At 40.3% G+C, this 15120-nt stretch overlaps 1 protein-coding gene across 3 annotated transcripts in view; it reads right to left on the bottom strand.

Moving 5' to 3' along the window:
• Nucleotides 1-14769, bottom strand: part of CD28 (CD28 molecule) — a 32599-nt gene extending 17830 nt beyond the window's left edge. The window contains exon 1 of one of the 3 annotated variants that reach the window (XM_010352628.2): nt 14676-14769. In XM_010352628.2, the coding sequence (XP_010350930.1) occupies nt 14676-14769 (94 nt within the window). Of the gene's footprint in view, nt 1-13628; nt 13651-14544 lie in introns of those variants that run through there. The other 2 variants (XM_010352629.2, XM_030916544.1) reach the window with 2 other exon arrangements.
• Between the last annotated feature and the right edge of the window lie 351 nt (nt 14770-15120).

Below are 15120 nucleotides of genomic sequence, written 5' to 3'. Positions count from 1 at the left end.
TCAGAATCTATCTGCTTTGCAAGACACTAAAATGAAAGAAATTTACTTTTGGTGCTAGAAAAAGATAACCAGTGACTCTAAGTGATATTGAATATGTGTGATCATTGTGACTTTGGGTAAACACAGTAATTCTGATTTCTCTTATTTTCTTTTAAAATGGGGCATGTGTAAAAATGCACACCCCTTGCTCTGTGACAGTGAAGTAAAAACATGGAGAAATCAAAGTAGCTGATAATCAGAATATCAGGTGACATTTGGCTTTGATATGTATTTTGGTCCTCTGAGTTTCTGAAAATCCACAATACTTCAAATAATGTAAGAACATACTACAAATGTAAGGACATATCTAAACTCAGAAGAAACCCAAATATTTAGCTCCCTTGTCCTAACTTCTGTTTGATTTCTTTTTGCTTTCCAGTTCACGCTAGGAATAGAAGACATTCTTCTTAGGCTACTTGGGTATTAGCAGACCCAGCCCTTTCCCTATGAATATTTGATTTTCCTTCTTGTGGGTGTTCAGGTAAGGTCTACCTAGGTCAAACCTACTAGGTTAAAAGAAATATTGTCAACCCATCCATTTTCTTTGCTTACGTTATCAAAAGATTGGCCTGACTGACATTTCTCTAACTGAATTGACAAGTTGTTTTGATGATGAATTTAGTGCTTTGCTTTTCAAAGCCTTTCCTAGCAGCTAACTAAACCAGCTAAAGGTGTGGAGACAGGAAGCACTAACCTCAAACCTCTTTCCCTCACAGCTCCTGCTTAACAACAGGCAACATTAAGAGTGAGATCGGAGGTGAGAAGGTACTTATCTGCTGCTTGTGAGCAAGGTACTGAAAGCTAAAAGATTTCCCACAGATAATCTGTGAATCTTGTGATATAGTCGACTTCAGGAAAATTGAAGTTGCTTGAACTTCCATGAGAATGGCAGTGGGTGGTGGGGAAGCTTGGTTACAAAAAAAAAAAAAAAAAAAAAAAAAAAAAATCTTGCCGTTTACACCTATTATAAACAGGTCAATTACCATATTTAGTAACGAGGTCAACCCTCTGCACAGGTGGGGTGGTAACCACCTCTAAGGTGTGGCTCCCAGCATCAAAGAACCCTGACCTGAAAAGGACCCTCCCACCAGCTCAGTTAATGTTTAGATTTCAAAAGAAAATTAAGCCTAAAATGCAATATGGGAAACACATTGGCTTAATTTAGTATCGATGGCTTACATTCATAGGGCTATAAAATGCTCTTTCTTATTTTATCTCATCTGAACTCTATATTCAACTGTGAAGTAAATAGGCAGGACAGTCATCTTTATGCCCATCTTACAGATGGGGAAACTGAGGTCAAAGAGGTAGATGAGTTGTCCAAGGTTACAGGAAACATAAGTGATCCTTGAAATTTAAGCTCATACCTCATGACTTCTAATCTACTGTTCATTTCCCTCTGCCATGTTGCATCACAATTTCAACACAATTTCAGTGATTGGTTCTAGATCCTCTCAAAGTTGGACTTTGATCGGGAGGATGGTACTAGATGTCTGGAGTGAGGGTTAGGGAGGAGATTACCATTAAGTAGGGAAGTGAATGGAATGGGAAGAGGATCAGAACAAAATAAATTTCATTTTCCCCATCATTTTATTAGAGTCTTATCCTGCAAAAAAAAAAAAAAACCACTCAACTGGAAGGAAACTTGGAGATTATCTACGTCAATCCCTTATTTTAAAAAAGAGGCCATTGGGGCAAAAAAAGAAGAAGAAGAAGTAAATGACTTTTCAAACAAGGTCACACAAATAAGGGGAGAGCTAAGATATAATTTATTTATTTAGACATCTAGAAGTAATGTTTTAAATCATGAATGGACAGAAAAACAACTTTGTTCATTCAGCAAGACTGAATTTATTTCATGCTCCTATCTAGAAAAAATTTGTTTCCAAATTTTTTGCCTCTAATGCACATATACAAAACATTTTGCTTACAGTTTTGAAGCTTTCCTGAAGGTCATAGATGGATCCCAAATAAGGCCTACAGACAGTATGATCACATCAAATGATCTTATAAATTATTTCTGATGCACAAGTAATAATTATACCATTGAGATCTTCCATTCTAGCTTACCCAAGTGTACAAAAGGGATTGAACATAGACATGAGTCAACACATTAAGTCACATTTCAGTCTGAACTTCACTAGGAAAATCCTTAACTTTGGGGCTTTTGTGAATTATATTTGTTTGTCATTTTTTTCCTTTTCTTTCTCGCAGCACCATAGACAACTAAAATGGCACATAGACACTGGTGAACCAGACAGTAAAGTCAGCAGCACTCAAGAGTGGAACATGTACTGGGAAGCTAAAGAAGCAGTTAGAGAGCTGGAATACATGATTAATTAGCAATGTGATTTTCCTCCAGAATCTAAGAACTTTATCAGGTTCCATTTATGCACATCATAGTCTGACTTTCTTTTGCAGTTGAAAAATCAGGTTGTAAGATTCTAATTATCTGGTTTCCTTTTAAAAATTTGGACTAAACAGAATTTCACATGTTAGGTAGAAACCAAAAACAATGAAAGCTTCTACTTTCAGCCGTCTTGCCCTATGATATTTGTGAGCATACTGTGAAGGTGACGCTGATTTCCCTGGCATAGAAGAGCACCTCCCTCCTGACCACAGAGCTGGTTAAGTTACTGTAACTTTCCTCTGAGTACATTTCCTGTTCAGGCCCAGGATGCCCTTCAACACGTGACCATCTGTCCACTGGCTCCTTTTCAGGCTCTGTAAGGGGTAGGTTCCCCCACAAGACAAGCCGGTGGTTGCTCAGGGACCTGTGAGACAAACTGTGCTCCCTGAGAATAAAGGGGGACTCAACAGTCTATGGCTCTGATAACCTTAGCTGGTGGCCTGGCTTCCTTCTGATAAGAGAAAGAGAAGTACAAAACATTCACCAGACTGTAGCACCTTTCGCCATCCTCTCTGAGCTTCAATGAAGATAAAAACAAAGCTATTCATGACCTACCATGCTTTGAATAGACCCACTTTTTCTCCCAGAAATTCATGTTAAAATGAAAAAAGGGTAATAATAATGCAGGTTATGGTTTAAAATAATTCTGTGGTCATTTCCTCTAGTTTTCTGTTGACTGTTATCTTGGAACTCTTCTCATTTTCATAAGAAATGAAGGTTTAAGGAAAATCTCTTCACAAAAAAGGGGGGGGGTACTTTGAATAAGCTTGATAAACATGCATATATAGTTGTCCTCTGGATCCATGGGGGATTGGCTCCAGGACTCCTGCAGATACCAAAATCCATGGAAGCTCAAGTCGTGCAATTGTTGGTCTTCTGTATCCATAGCTTCTGCATCCCACACAAATACTGTTTTTGATCCATGGTTGATTGAATACACAGATGCATAACTCATGGATATGGAGGGCCAACTATATGTTGTCTCATTCCAGTTCCCAAATGAAAACAGATGGCACACACAAAAGTGGGCAAGAGTAGGAGGATTATTTATGAAAGGACTGTTGGCAAAGGTGTGGTGACAGCAGAACCACAAGGGGTAGTCCCAGAGCCTGTGACTTGCAGCAGCAGAATTATGACCACCGTTAGGTCTAAAGAGACCAGGGGACAGTGAAGTTACCAGAACCAGAAAGAAAGAGAGTAGTGTAGAGGAGGCCACCATGACAGAAGCAATGACTTCCATCAAGAGAAGCAGACCAAGCAACCAGCCTTGGCCAAGATTGTGTATGTGACAACTATCAATTACACCAAACACATTAACTGTTCTTGACAGAAGGTACGGTTTTAAAACAAAATCTAAAGAGGTTTTAGTTCAAACAAGGACAAATGATTACAGGTAACAACAGAAATAGAAATAGAATCCTGATTAATAAATTTACTAATTTATCACACCTGCAATCCTAGCATTTTAGGAGGCTGATGCAGGTGGATCACTTGAACCCAGGAGATGGAAACCAGTCAAGGCAACATGGTGAGATCCCACTTCTACAAAAATTACAAAAATTAGCTGGGTGTGGTGGTACCTGGCTGTGGTGGCATGTGCCTGTAGTCCCAGCTCCTTGGGAGGCTGAAGTGGGAGGATCACTTGAGCCTAGGAGGTCAAGGCTGCAGTGAGTGGTGATCGCACTACTGCACTCCAACCTGAGCAACAAAGTGAGACCCATCTCAAATAAATAAATAATTTACTAAAGAAGTTGCTTTTGGTCAGCACTAATCCAAGCCCCACCTTTAACCTTTATTTGTGTTCCTACACAGGCAGACACTATAATATAGAGGACACTTGTTCTTGTCCTCTTAAAAAAGTTATTGTGCTACATGTAACTGTCAGAAAGTAACTCAAAGGTCAGATAGTTCAGTAGCAAAAAGTCCCATCTGAGCACCAAGACCTAAGATATTCATTTTTGAGAGGGAAAAGTTATCAAAAACCATCAATGAGTACTTTCTGAGAAGAAATTTTGATGTGTCAGAGAATTGTCCTTTGGTATTCTGACTTCTGCTGTGACAGCGTCATTCATTCATTTATTAATTGAGTACCTAATGTACTTGATTCTTAGGAAATGGGAAGATGTAAAAGACAGAGCTGTTTCATCCTAGGAGAAATCCTAAGGCAGGTACACAATCAGCTACTCCCTGAAGCCATCTGTGGTACATGAACCCTATAAAGGGTCATTGACAGTCACGTGAAACAGGCCTTGTTTCCAGACAGGATGATTCTGGAGGCTTTTGCAGAGGCTTCGCATTTAGCTGAGCCATAAGGTCTGGGGCAAATTTAGACAGGCTAAGATCATTGAAATGACCTTAGTGTGAAGGTTTATTGGGAACTGGCAGAGCATTCCATTTATGTAGAATGGAAACAGATGAAGATGACCGGTACCAGTCATGGGGAGCCTTAAATGCCAAGAAAAGGCACATGGATCTTACCAGAAAGACCATGGGAGATGCTGAAGATGTCTGAGTTGAGAATGTTGTGGTATATGCTGCTTTGGGAAGGTTAGCACAACCTTGAGGAGTGCAACAAGCAATCTTTGCCCTTGGCTTGGAGCAAGGGAAGAGCTGAGGCAGAGACCAATCAGGAGGCTGATGCAAGAGCACTGATGTGAGTTCATCAGGCCTGAGCTGCGGAGGTGGCAGCTGGTATGAAAGGGTCAAACAAGGCATTGGTGCTCAGTTTTACAGACTGATGGTGAACAGGAAAGGAAACTGACCCGGAGTTCACACACTGGGTAAGGGTGTGAGTGGAGGTACCATTGACAAAATGAGGTAAGTTAAGAGGAAATTTGTTCATCCTGGAGGAAAGATCCAGAAGTTGTTAGCACAGGACTAGAGTTCGAGGAAGCCAGCTGGGGACAGAAATGTACGTTAGGAAGTTCATATGTATTAGGATGACAGTTAATATTAAAACCGCTAAAAACCATCACCTGTGCTGTAATCCATCCCTACCACTCAGAGACGCCACCCAGCAATGCAGGATGTGAGTGCTCTGGGACCAAAACTTCCTAAACCCAAAGCAACATAAACTCAGGTGCAGTGTGACCCAGTCCCCACCGTTCACAGGTCAAGTCTGCTATTTTCCTCTGATCTCCTAATGTTAGAAAGACGATCTAAGGGGACAACATAGCAAGAGTACCTTAACTTACATGAAAGTGGAACCCATACCAAAAGCCACCAAACAACTCCCCAAAATCAAATCTTACTGTCCTAAAAGGTTGCCTATAGTCCAAATAGAAGGTAACCAGGGAATTATAGCTTTCTGTACATATATATTATTATAGTAATTCAGTTAACAGATCAAAAGACAACCCATAGGTATAAAGAGACCTCCTCTATTAATTTATTATTTTCTAAATGTATGTTTTAATCTAGTAACCAAATTTGAGAGCCATATTTTCCTCCTGAGCCACGATTATCCTGATCCCTCATTCAAAACAACTCTGTAATGAAGACAACAGTACATTTTTCCTGTCTGTTCCATTCTGCCTAAATCACATACCTCTAAAGAATCTGCTCAGGATCACCTTGTCATATACAGAACCCCCAGGTAAATGTCATGGCCCAGAAGTTTACATAATTACTGTGTTGGACCTTAACATTGCATAGGAAAATAGGAGACAGCAAAGGCAGCATTGCCCCCTCAAATCCAGCAGTCATTTCTAAGCACATTAGCAGCATCTAGGATCCCAGTTAGCAATCCCTGCAAGAGATTTCAGAGATGGCTGGTTTGTAATTTCTTGTATTTGCTCTATCAGGTCATAAGAGCATCCACAAGGGGTGGGGTAGTTGAGCTGCCTTGTTAGACCTGACAAAAGCTAGCTTTTTAAAAAATTCCACCTCAGAAGCACTTTTAAGCCAGAAAGTAGATGTGAGATATCCTCCAGCCCAAACTCTTCATGTATCAGATGAAGAAACCAAGGCCTAGAAAAGTTCTGTCACAGTATGACAGTCTAATACTCCTAATCACATCCCCCACCTTGAGAAATCCTTGGGATTCACTTTTGAGTTTGAAAAAAGAGAGGGCAAAAGAATAGCGGACTGGCCTCCCTAAGCCAAGGTCAAGCAACCATATCCTTGTTCCAAAACACACAGGGAAATGCTAAGATTAACATCCCTGACTGGAAACTGGAGCCCCGCCCATAATGTTGGGCAGGGTTGGTTTGAACCCTGTGACCCTGTGATCTCAGCCATGAGCTGAGGTCAAGCCTAGCCGCAGTGTGCATTGTTGAGGGCTCAAGCAAGAATTTAAAGTACAAATAGGCTAAGTCTTCAGAGAGAAGGCGTGTATTACCCAGTAGCCCTTGTTGATGTAGGTTTAACACTATGACCTACTCTGAGAGATTTGTTTGTTTTTAACCTCAGGTTCACCAGTATAGAATCACTCATCTACCATAGCATCATCTAACTTATCTCTACCCCCATAAGTCTCTTCTCTTGCTCCCCATCTTCTTAGAGGTTTGTCCTCCTCTCTCTAATACACCCATCTCCTATGCAACAAATCTCCCTCCCCATCTCGAGAAAACTGCCCCCACCCTCTTTTTTTCCTCTCTCTCCTCCTCCTTTCTTTCCTAATAATAGCCTTCTCTACCCTCCAGCCCTGCAATGCTACACATACACACACTCTCTCCACCCTCCTCCCCTCAGGTCCAGCACTTGGCTCCTTCCACATGTCAAATATACTTAAGTCACTCAGCCATTTGCAAACATTTATTGTTACATGCACAAAATACCATGGTAGATATTTTAGATGATATACGTTCCTAACTGTCTTTACCTTATCTATTTCCTCTCCTTTTCACTGTCTCTGTTTTGTCCCCCTCCACTTTTTCTTAATCCTGTGAAGTCTTATCCTCCTTCTCCATGTCTCTGCCTAAACTCAAAAGTCCCAACTGGTGTTTCAGCCAAATCCCAAACCATTATTCACACCTTTCCCTCCTATGTTTAACGCCATTAGCCACTATCTTTTTGAAACTCTTTCCCTCGTTGGCTTTAGTGGCATTCCACCAGCCTCACTGTCGCCTTGCCTCTCTCACCACTTTCTCTGTCTCCTTCACTAGCTAACCATCCTTTTCAGCTGACTCCCATCAGAGCCAGTTTCCAAATTCAGCTCCACTTTCTGCTTTTCTACAGTTATGCCCTCTCCTTTCGACTAGCCATCCATTCCCATAACTTCAGCTTCATTCCAAAGATAAGGATTCTGAAATATTTTCTTCTTACCTAGGCCATTACTTCAAAATGACTTGAAAATAAAGTTTGAATTTCTGTTATCAGTATTCAATCCTTTGCCTAACTGGATTCTCCCCTGCTTCTCCATGACCTCACACATTCAGATTTGCCATCTGTTCTGAGAACATGAAACAGTACTCCTGGTTTAATTTCTTTATTAATCCACCTTCTCCTTCCTGAGACAACACAGCATGGGTAAGAACATGAACCCCAGAGCAAGCCATCTGGATTTACACACTTAGTAGCTTTGTGACCATAAGCAAGATGCTCTACCCACTCTGTGCTTCAGTTTCCCCATCTATGAAATAGTATAATCATAGCAATCATAGTAACTACCTCATAGGACTTGGGGGAAGGTTAAACGACTTAATACAGGGAAAGCCAGGCAGAATACTACCTGGCACATTATAAGTAAAAATAAATGTTAGCTAGAAATTATTATTAATAACATTCATTCAAATCTTGTCTACTGTCCAGTCTAATTCCCAACTCTCCATAAAGGCTTACCTTTCTACATAAATCTTACCAGAGTATTTATTTTATGCTTCCTCATTTTGTTACTAATTCATTCATTTCCTTCTTCAACAAATATTTATTGAGTAACTACATGCTTACAGCATTGTGCCTAATACAGAGATCAGAAGGATGAATAAGACATGATTCTGCCCTCAAGGAGTTCATAGTCTAGTGGAAAAGAAAATAGATGTGTCAATACACAATAATAATTTAGAGAAACTTGAGAGGGAAAGAAGTCCCTCTCTTTGCCGTTTGGGGTCTCAGAGAAGGCTTCTTCAGGTGAGAGGTGTAGAGGACATGTCAGACTATAAAAATAACGTATGCAAACCAAAAGTCCTTAAGTCATCAAATAGCATGGTGAGGTAGTGACTGCCAAGTGGTATTTATCTGTTTCCAGATGTTATATCCTCCTGTTATATATAATCTACACAACTAAAACATAGAGGCTGTAAAAGCAGAGAGAACTCAGTTAACTACCTAGTTACTTGTACTACACAATACTTGTGTACTGATTTTATATATATATACACACACATACTTTTTTTTTTTTTTTTTTTGAGACGAGTCTTGCTCTGTCACCCAGGTTGGAGTGCATTGACACGATCTCTGCTCACTGCAACCTCTGCCTCCTAGGTTCAAGCAATTCTCCTACCTCAGCCTCCCCAGTAGCTGGGACTACAGGTGTGCACCGCCACGCCTGGCTAATTTTTGTATTTTTAGTAGAGATGGGGTTTCACCATGTTGGCCAGGCTGGTCTCAAACTCCTGACCTCAGGTGATCGCCCGCCTTGGCCTCCCAAAGTGCTGGGATTACAGGTGTGAGGCACCACACCCAGCCTATATTTCTTTTTATATTCTCTGAGACTCCAATGGAGATTAAAATATGAGAGGTTTAATAAATATTTGTTAAGTTGAGCTACACTTCCATCAGAACTCCTCTTCCAAGACCACAATAAAGGCTGAAGTACCCAGAAGTTTCTTCAAGGAGGTGGATCTTTCACCAGAAGTCTAACGTGAAAGACAAATAGATTACATGGTGGACTGTGAGCCAATAAGGTGATTCAGATGTTGCAGAAAGGGGCTCACAATTAGATCAGAGGCCAAAATGAACTATGAATGAGTAATTCTGAATGACAGCATCAGGAACCATTAACCTGGTTACACTGTCAGCCAGAGTACCCAAGATAATGAAGATGATGACAAAGAAAAAGATGACGACAATGGTGATGCAGAGATAAGGGAGCAGCTCAAAGTTAAGTAAATTCTCCACCACCTTGCAGGTTCTCTTCCAGCAATGAAAACAGAAGCACGTGTAACCTGCATGGTGACACCAGACTAAATAAACATGCCTTTGAAATTAACATTGAAATAGTGAGAAGTCTAAACTCTTTTTTCCAAGCCTCAACCAAATGACTGAGTAGTTCTTGATCCTATCCAGTGCACTTCTCTTCTAGTGTTTGGAGTCATCAAAATGAGATTAACAAGGAAAAAATTAGATACTTGCATGCAGCCACCTCTCTGTGGGGCCTGGGTTACCTTCCCCCCGGCTTCAGGCACCAATTCTCATGCTATAATTATCAGGCTCAAAGCTCTGAGTGAATTGTCTTGGTTTTTTGGTTTGGGGTTTTTGGTGCTAACACCCTGTCATTGGCCAAAACCGGCCAAAGAAATCACTGTAAAAGAGACACAGATATCTTAACACAGCTTAACCAGAGACCTGTTCAGTCAGTCACAAAACCACCCAGATGTAATTTTTCCAGATGCTCAGCTCAACTATCTACTGAGGAGAAAAGTTCCAACCTCTGTGAAGTTCCATAAATAATAAATTTCTTGAAGAAAAAGGCAAACAAAAATTTAACCAACATGAAAAAGAGAAGAAGATTCTATCCCTTGCCATGACCTGCTGGGAAACAATTGTGCTTTGAAGGAGTGTCTGTCCTCTGATTTTTAGACAACAAAGTCTGAAATGAATTGTGTATCCTTATCAATGCCTACACTAGTTAATAAAGGGCTTTTGTGTTAGAGATGATACACCACAACAAAATTTTCTTCTGGGATGTTGGTGGCATAAAAATTTTCATTTTGTAAATGTCAGCACACTGCATGCAGGAAATACTTGGAGGAAGATATCCACACAAGATAAAAGCCGAATGGTAATCATATGGCATTTCTCCACCCTTGAAAAAAAGAATAAGGACGTTAAAAAGGAGGAGGGTCTATGTCTTAAAGAAGGGGAGGCAGCGAGATCCTCTCCCCACCCATAGTAAAAGTTTGAATGTGAGAGCTTTGAAGTTACAATCACAGATTCATTTCTGTTTCTAATCTATCTGTGGCAATGACTCATTCCATTTCCTGGTATTGATATATTGATATTAATTTTACAGTCCTTGCTGTAAACGTCCTTGCTGGATGGTTGCCTTAAAAAACACAATGTGGGCCGGACGCGGTGGCGCAAGCCTGTAATCCCAGCACTTTGGGAGGCCGAGACAGGCGGATCACGAGGTCAGGAGATCGAGACCATCCTGGCTAACACGGTGAAACCCCGTCTCTACTAAAAAATACAAAAAAAACCTAGCCGGGCGAGGTGGCGGGCGTCTGTAGTCCCAGCTACTCGGGAGGCTGAGACAGGAGAATGGCGTAAACCCCGGAGGCGGAGTTTGCAGTGAGCTGAGATCCGGCCACTGCACTCCAGCCTGGGCGACAGAGCAAGACTCCGTCTCAAAAAAAATAAAAACACAATATGTTAACTAGGACATGGTAGTAGAATAAAACAAATCCCTAAGCAATGCCTATACTTTTGAAATATCCATCAAATTTACTAGAAATGACAAAATATCCAGTCAATTTCTTTTAACAGAAAAACTGGCCACAGCGTTTTGGAAGTCACGTAAATGTGGCAACCTGTTGATTTTTCGACATCCATCTTTTCACCTTACTTTCCAAAGCCCAGTCTCAGAGCAACCCTTAACTGTGAGAAACGAATTACTTCTTTCCATATACAACTAGCTCAGGAGAGTCGCTGGCTGAAGACTAGAGTAAAAATAAAATTTTTAATTACTTTGCTTTGCTGATGACTTTTTATTAAATGTCAGTTATTTTCCTGCCTTCCGTGCCTCTCTCAGAAAAATAAGTGCTGAGGGGAAGGCAGTGGAGAAATTAGCTCTGTCCAAACTGGCCATTTTGACAGATTTTTGCCCAAGTTTTGGAGAAGTGAAAAGGAATGGCCTCATGGAAAAATAAGTGGTATTATGTTGATTTTTCTCTTCATACTGCATGATTAGGTTTGCTAAGAAAAATAGCCAATATGGCCTGAAACATGTGACCAATGTCATGTATTTTGTGCATACCATCCTTCTATCATCAATCCCAGAGCATTTCCCTTTTAAGGCTCTGTAGTTCTGGGCTGGACTCCTATCCCAAAGTCCAGCAAAATCCTCTCTGTGGATCTCAGTTGTGCAATTATCCAAGTCTGGTAGAAAAGATGCAAAGGATTTGTCTAAGTTATGGTTTCCTCACTCTTCCTAAATCACACTTCTTTTACTTAGCCATAAATATCTCTCTACACTGTCATCCAACTCATAGGGAATCAGGTTGGACTTAACCTTTATAGAATAAATATTTTAAGCTATGCTATGAACAAATAAGTTACATTTACATTATTAAATTAATGGAAAAAAGAACTATTCTTCATATACATACATACACATAATTAATGGAAAGAAGGACTATTCTTCATATACATACATACACACACATGTGTGCACACAGATACACATCTCAACACAGGCACAACCGTGGTTTCTCAGACCTAGCTAGGACAATTACACTTTGACCAGAGAATTTCCTTATCTGTAATTTCTTAATGGAAGGTGTATACAGAGAAAGGGAAAGCACACAAGAAGCTTTGCACTATTTGATTAGAATGCATCATAATTTTTGTGTGTGTGTGTGAGACTGTTGCCCAGGCTGGAGTGCAGGGGTGCGATCTCAGCTCACAGCAACCTCCGTGTCCCAGGTGTAAGCAATTCTCCTGCCTCAGCCTCACAAGTAGCTGGGATTACAGGCGCATGCCACCACACCCTGCTAAATTTTTTGTATTTTTAGTAGAGATGGGATTTCACCATGTTAGCCCGGCTGGTCTCCAACCCCTGACCTCAAGTGACCCACTCGCTTCGGCCTCCCAGAGTGCTGGGATTACAGGTGTGAGCCACCGCACCTGGCCGAATCATACATTTTTTATGTTGTCATTCTTTTCTTGCTCCTAAGTTTTCTTACTGGAAAAGACTGGAAAAGTGTCCCCTTCACTCCCATCCCTTTCCTTCTTCATTAGATAGTCACTCAGTATCAAATGCTAAAAGTTATTAGAAAAGTGAATTGGTATTTGAAAAGTAAATATATCTCAAAGCAGAAAACAGAGGCCGTACGTGTGTGAACTTTCCAACCACTTACCCAGCTGGCCCCCTTTTAATAAACATTCTAAAGAAAACATGCAAAGTTTTGAGTCTTACCAAAAGCTCTTCAAAAGAGAGTGAATACGTTGATGACAGATAGGTGTCCACAAAGCACATCAGAAAAGTATTTAGTGTACAATTAACAATTTTAAATAGTTTTCAGTCAGGGTAGGCTTCCCTTGACTGTCTAACAAATTAAGAAATTTTAAATATTCTTTAAAATAAGTTTTAGACCTTTTTAAAATAAAATTTAAAGATTCTTGTAGAATGTATTTGGTAGCTGCAAATGCTTGGTACCAGATCTCATTGCCAACTCATGTCTTTCATTGTATCAACACGTTTTATAAATATACACAATTTGTGGTCACTGGTACATCAGCCCATAATATAAACGGGTATATATGCAATTACTGTACCTCTGAAGATTGGAAAATTATACTCTTTGGGCTACATACACTTAATGTTTAAGAATAACAACGAATAATGCAGTCTCTGTACTGTCAAAATAAGAAAGAAAATTGAAGATACTGGCTTTTCAATGTATCTTTCAGGGAAAAATAACTGTCCTTATTTAAGCATGACTGTTGACCCCTATCAGTCCAGTTTTTGAACTAAGCAGGGGTCTTTTTCTAACTCTGAGAACAAGTTGAATAAGCATCTTACTCCAGTCCACCCAAGTAACAAGTTCTTTCTGTTAGGAATTGTGCTTGTGATTTTCCGAAGTTAATTTAACCCTGGATTTACCTGGGTCCATGAAATTACAAATCACACCATGTTAGATGGAACAGCATAATAATCAACAACACTGGCTCTGAAGTCAGACTAAGGTGGTTCAGACCCTGCCTCCAATAGCTGCCACCTGTACATCCCTGGGCAAATCCCTTAATGTGCTTACCCCTCAATCTCTTCATCTGAAATGAAGTTAACTCTAATACCTACCTTCTAGTTACGAGAACTGTGCGCTGCTCAAAGTGCTAGATGTATTATCCTCCTCATCATCGTCACTGGGAACTTAAAAGAATTTTAAATCTAAGAAAATACATTTTGGCCGATTGTAAAAGGAAATTAATTTATTAATATTGGTACTGCAGCAGCTTCTGCAGTGACTCCAGGATTCATGTTGGAAATCATTCAACTCAGGTAGATAGAGTAATTACAATTCACATTTATCGCAAGCCAAGCACCGACTGAGCTAAGCCCTCCACATGGATTATTTCATTTTACCTCACAATGACCTTGAGGTGAGGTTTCTTATTATTCCCACTTTACAGATAAGGAAACTGAGATTTAGAGAGTTTAAATTGTAGCCTAAGCTTAGCTAGTGAGAATCGGCCCTGTGATAGGAACACAGGCGGCCTAAATTCAGAGCTTCCAGAACCAATCTACTTATAGCAGCTTTCTTAAATTAAAAAAAAAAAGAAAGAAAGAAAGAAACTATATATAAGTTAAAAATTCTTGGCCGGGCATGGTGGCTCATGCCTGTAATCCTAGCACTTTGGGAGGCAGAGGCAGGTGGATTGCTTGAGCTCAGGAGTTCAAGACCAGCCTGGGCAACATAGTGAAACCCTGTCTCAATTAAAAAAATAATAACAACAGTAATAATAATAATAATAAATTCTTGAGACACTATCAACTAATAGCTAGAGAAACATCACTTGTTTCCAAGGGACTTTTGTTAAGATACTATATTGTAGTCTAAGAATCATTGATTTTCAAAATAACACATTGCCCTATTATAGCAAAACTACACTTCAAATGTTCAAATTTCACACATTGTTAGAAATTTAAAATAAACTAAGCCAGTTGAAAGACCTCAAAAAATATTTAGAGAAAGAAAGAAATTAAAATTGTTTACCTGTTACTTGAATTGAGGGGAGTAAGTTGAGAGCCAAGAGCAGCCTGAGCATCTTTGTCCTGACGATGGGCTAGGGTTCCAGCCCCTCCTCCCCGAGGAACCCGAAGTGTGAGGGGAACTGAAAGACGCACCTGCCAAGGCCTGAGAGTCTCCGTCATCCACGGCCACCACCACCGCCACCATCCCCTTAAGGCACATGATCAAGGCACTCAAACCACAAGGCATCCTGACTGCAGCATTTCACACAGGATATAACATTGTTTTGATGACTTTAGACTTTTACTTCTATTTTTAAAGACTTTTTTGTCACTGAAAAATAGTCGGTCACTACATGATGGGCTTATGGGAGTTATTCTTTACTGATGGATATCAAGAGTTGTGGAAAAGGGGTGCTTGAAATCCAGCAGAAATTAAAGGGGAGACAAAGTGTTCTTAAGAAAGAACAGGCCGGGTGCAGTGGCTCACACCCGTAATCCCAGCAATTTGGGAGGCCAAATCAGGTGGATCACTTGGGGCCACGAGGTCAAGACGAGCCTGGCCAACATGGTGAAACCCTGCCTCCACTGAAAATACGAA

The sequence above is a fragment of the Rhinopithecus roxellana genome, chromosome 14 (genome assembly GCF_007565055.1).
Source record: "Rhinopithecus roxellana isolate Shanxi Qingling chromosome 14, ASM756505v1, whole genome shotgun sequence".
Lineage (NCBI taxonomy): Eukaryota > Metazoa > Chordata > Mammalia > Primates > Cercopithecidae > Rhinopithecus > Rhinopithecus roxellana.
Note: the sequence above shows the minus strand (reverse complement) of the source record. Positions and strands in the feature narration are given on the sequence as shown.